The sequence below is a fragment of the Sinocyclocheilus anshuiensis genome, unplaced genomic scaffold (assembly GCF_001515605.1).
Source record: "Sinocyclocheilus anshuiensis isolate Anshui unplaced genomic scaffold, SAMN03320099.WGS_v1.1 scaffold1965, whole genome shotgun sequence".
Taxonomy (NCBI): Eukaryota; Metazoa; Chordata; class Actinopteri; order Cypriniformes; family Cyprinidae; genus Sinocyclocheilus; species Sinocyclocheilus anshuiensis.
Window position 1 is genome coordinate 173,267 of NW_015540970.1, and position 3,255 is coordinate 176,521.

Sequence of the window (3,255 nt, forward strand, 5' to 3'; positions counted from 1 at the left end):
TGAGTTGAATTACTGAAATAAATGAACTTTTCCACGACATTCTAATTTATTGAGATGCACCTGTATATGTATTTTTCAGTTAATCAGTTTGCTTGATAAAAGAGGTTTAATGAAAATATATGCCATTAATAATTAACAATTATGTAAAAAACATTTCTGTAATATTAAAACAAAAGCAAGGCACTTAAGGTCATTACAATGCCCTTTAGCCTCCTCTATTGAAACTATAGTCAAGTCAAGTCAAGTCACCTTTATTTATATAGCGCTTTTAACAATACAGATTGTGTCAAAGCAACTGATTGGGTGAGAGTGATCTAATGTTTAGGAGCCCAAACTTTAAAAATGTTAAACTATAGTATATCCTCCTGTGCTTATTTCTGAACTGAACTTTTTTTTTTTCTTCTCTTAGAATCTACATGTGTCTGTGTGCATGTCTGCTGCACACCTATACTGGCCTATCTTTTTCCATTCCTGTCTCTCTTTCATTCATATCACAATCATCACTCTTTCCACTGGATCACAGACAAATCTATGAAATGAGCACAGAACTGAAGTATGTAGATACTCTGCTTGTTGATGGAAACAATGAATGCTTTTGACAGATGAAGGGAGAGAGACAGACAGAAGGTGCTATCAGAAGAATGATCTAATACGTATTGGAATCTGTCATGTGGTGTCGACCAAAGCCTATCTTACAGGAGGAAAGCTTAGAAAAACAGACCGCCCTCTGATTCAACCATGAAGGAAACCAGCAATTACTGGTGCTTTAACTAGCAGTCTCTCTGACTCCCTCTCTTTTTCTTTACAATAGAAAATAAAAACTTGGACACATGAGGTAGAGGTAGTTTGAAATGTCAGAAGCTTTCGGTGTCTAGAGATGATCAAATGAACTGAGAGACACTCCATGCAGGGTCCCCAACATTTGATGATTTGAAAGTTTTGAATGTTGAAAGATTAAAAGATTTTTTCTTATGAGTTTAGGTAGATAGTAAGATCATTTGCGTTATTTCTCACTCATCTGTTTTCTTTTCTTTTTATCTAAATGATTGAGTTACATAAAATGAGTCCACTTACACGTCTTTCTTATTCTTGGTCTTTCTCACAGAGGTCCAGACAACAACAAGAAGTTAAAAAATGTAAGTAAAATCTTCAGTGCCATGCCACTGTGTATATATGTATCACAAAGGCTGCTTTATGTGTATCAGTAGAAACGTAATAATTTGTAGCATAAATATATTTTTGAGCTAATTACTCAAAAAAAAAGTTGCTCCAACTAATGGATTTGTGGGCATGAAACCAATTAATCTTATCTTTTTCAGTTAAAATCAACAGCTAGCTTACATATAATGAAAAGTAAGATATTACTTGTCACTGGCATTAGTACAGTCATTGCACAAAAAGTCAAATGAAAGTTGTTTTAAGAAAGTCAGTTAACACAGAAATTTGTGTTTACATTACATTTTCATGATCAGCATTATTATGTCAACAGAATTTATCAAAATTATCTCAGAACTCATTATGTTGGCAACTTCAAAGGTTTGATTACATTTTTAACTTGCACAATTACATTAATGTATTCTATACACTAGGACTAGGTAAATCAAATGGGCGTCTTATTTAAGCTAGAACAGTTAACACAAAATGATGAAACGCCCCCTTTCCTTTGTTTTTCTGGAACAATAACAGGATTATTCTCAACAAATATATGATTATAGACCACTGAATGACAACACATATGATTGAAGAACACCACTGCTTTTTTTGCGATGATTTGTGATCATGAAGTTCGGTGTCAATAAGGGGTATTATCATAAATATTATACAATACTTTCACTGTAGGATTCAGATTGGCTCTTTATTTTAGTGCCACTACAGATGCTCTGTATATGGAGGGCTGAGTGGAATATTCACATATAAAACTGAGTGAAATATTCTAACAGATCCAAAAGTGCTGGAACAGCCCAAAAATTACATCATATACTACCGTAGGTCGCTGCCATTTAAAAGTTTGGGGTTGGTAAGCTTGTTTTAATGTTTAAAGTCTTTTATGCCCTATAAGGCTCTCTAAGGCTGCATTTATTTGATTAAAAAATTCAGTAAAAATAGTAATATTATGAAATATGATTACAATGTAAAAGAACGGTTTTCTATTTGAATAATTTGAAAATATAATTTATTCCTCTTCAGTGTCATTTTATATTATAATCTTTATTTTTATTGTGATAATATTTCATATTTCATAATATAACTGTTCTTCTAATTCAGTGTAGTATTTGGTTGAACATAATTTAATTAGAAGTGGTCATAACTCAAAAATACTGATGCAGACTTTTACATTCATTGTTTTTTTAGAGTGTACATCACAGTATAGCACATTAGTTTCTGTGCGGCTTTTCTGTTTGTAAAGAAATAAAGGCACTTTGTTAATGAATGAATGAGCGTAAAGATAATAAGATACACTGACTGAGGAATATTTTGACTGTGTTCCTTTAGGTTTTGATCAACATCTACTGGCTGGGCCGAGCAGCCAATAGCAGCACCACATACAACGGGCCCACCCTGGACCTGCACAAGTTTGAGGAATTGCTGTCACAGATGAGAAAGGTAAAAACAAATCAAAACCACTTGCATTTATATCTGTTATTAACACTAGAAATGTGATTTTATATAATTGGTGGCATGTACAGAACAGAACATCAATCCGATAAATGTCAGCATATTTATTAGTTTGTCATGAATCCTCAAATCAGAGACCAGAATATCATAAAGTTTGAGAGTGGACTCTTGACTTGGACCACCCGGATTTTGACTTTTTCAGATTTTTGTTGCACAAAAAAAAAGAAAAAGAAAAAAAAAAGAATTTATGGTGGCTTTTCTAAAATATTGTGTTGATGTTTGCAGCATTTTTGTGTTGTTTTGCAGTGGGAACCCACCAGTAATTATTAATAATAATTTTTTGTAATTAGTATTAGTAACACGAAATGTGCAATTACTTGTAAATATTTTTGCGCTCTGGAGGCCTCTAAGAGCAGGGTTACCAGACGGGAGGCCTCCAGAGCGGGCGCCATGGTGGATCTGCCAGCTCCGGGTGCCATGGTGGAGTAGGGAACACAGGAGGCCATGGCGGAGTAGGGAAGACAGGAGGCCATGGCGGAATAGGGAACACAGGAGGACATGGTGGTACAGGCAGTTCCGGAGGTCAGGGTAAAGCAGCCTCTGAGGCCGCGACCCCAGCCCCCGCCTAGGCCTCTACAG

The 3,255-nt window shown here is 35.1% G+C and overlaps 1 protein-coding gene across 3 annotated transcripts in view; it reads left to right on the forward strand.

Annotated features, from left to right (window-relative positions):
* LOC107690078 (LIM and calponin homology domains-containing protein 1-like) overlaps positions 1-2,848 on the forward strand; it is a 170,696-nt gene extending 167,848 nt beyond the window's left edge. For 2 of the 3 annotated variants that reach the window (XR_001634394.1, XM_016488318.1), the window contains exons 5-6: positions 1,106-1,136; positions 2,494-2,848. Coding sequence is in view for 2 of the 3 variants with exons in the window: in XM_016488318.1 (XP_016343804.1) it covers positions 1,106-1,136; positions 2,494-2,661 (199 nt within the window). In the remaining variant the exon portion in view is untranslated. The remainder of the gene's footprint in view (positions 1-1,105; positions 1,137-2,493) is intronic. The other variant, XM_016488319.1, reaches the window with a different exon arrangement.
* The last annotated feature ends 407 nt before the right edge of the window (positions 2,849-3,255 follow it).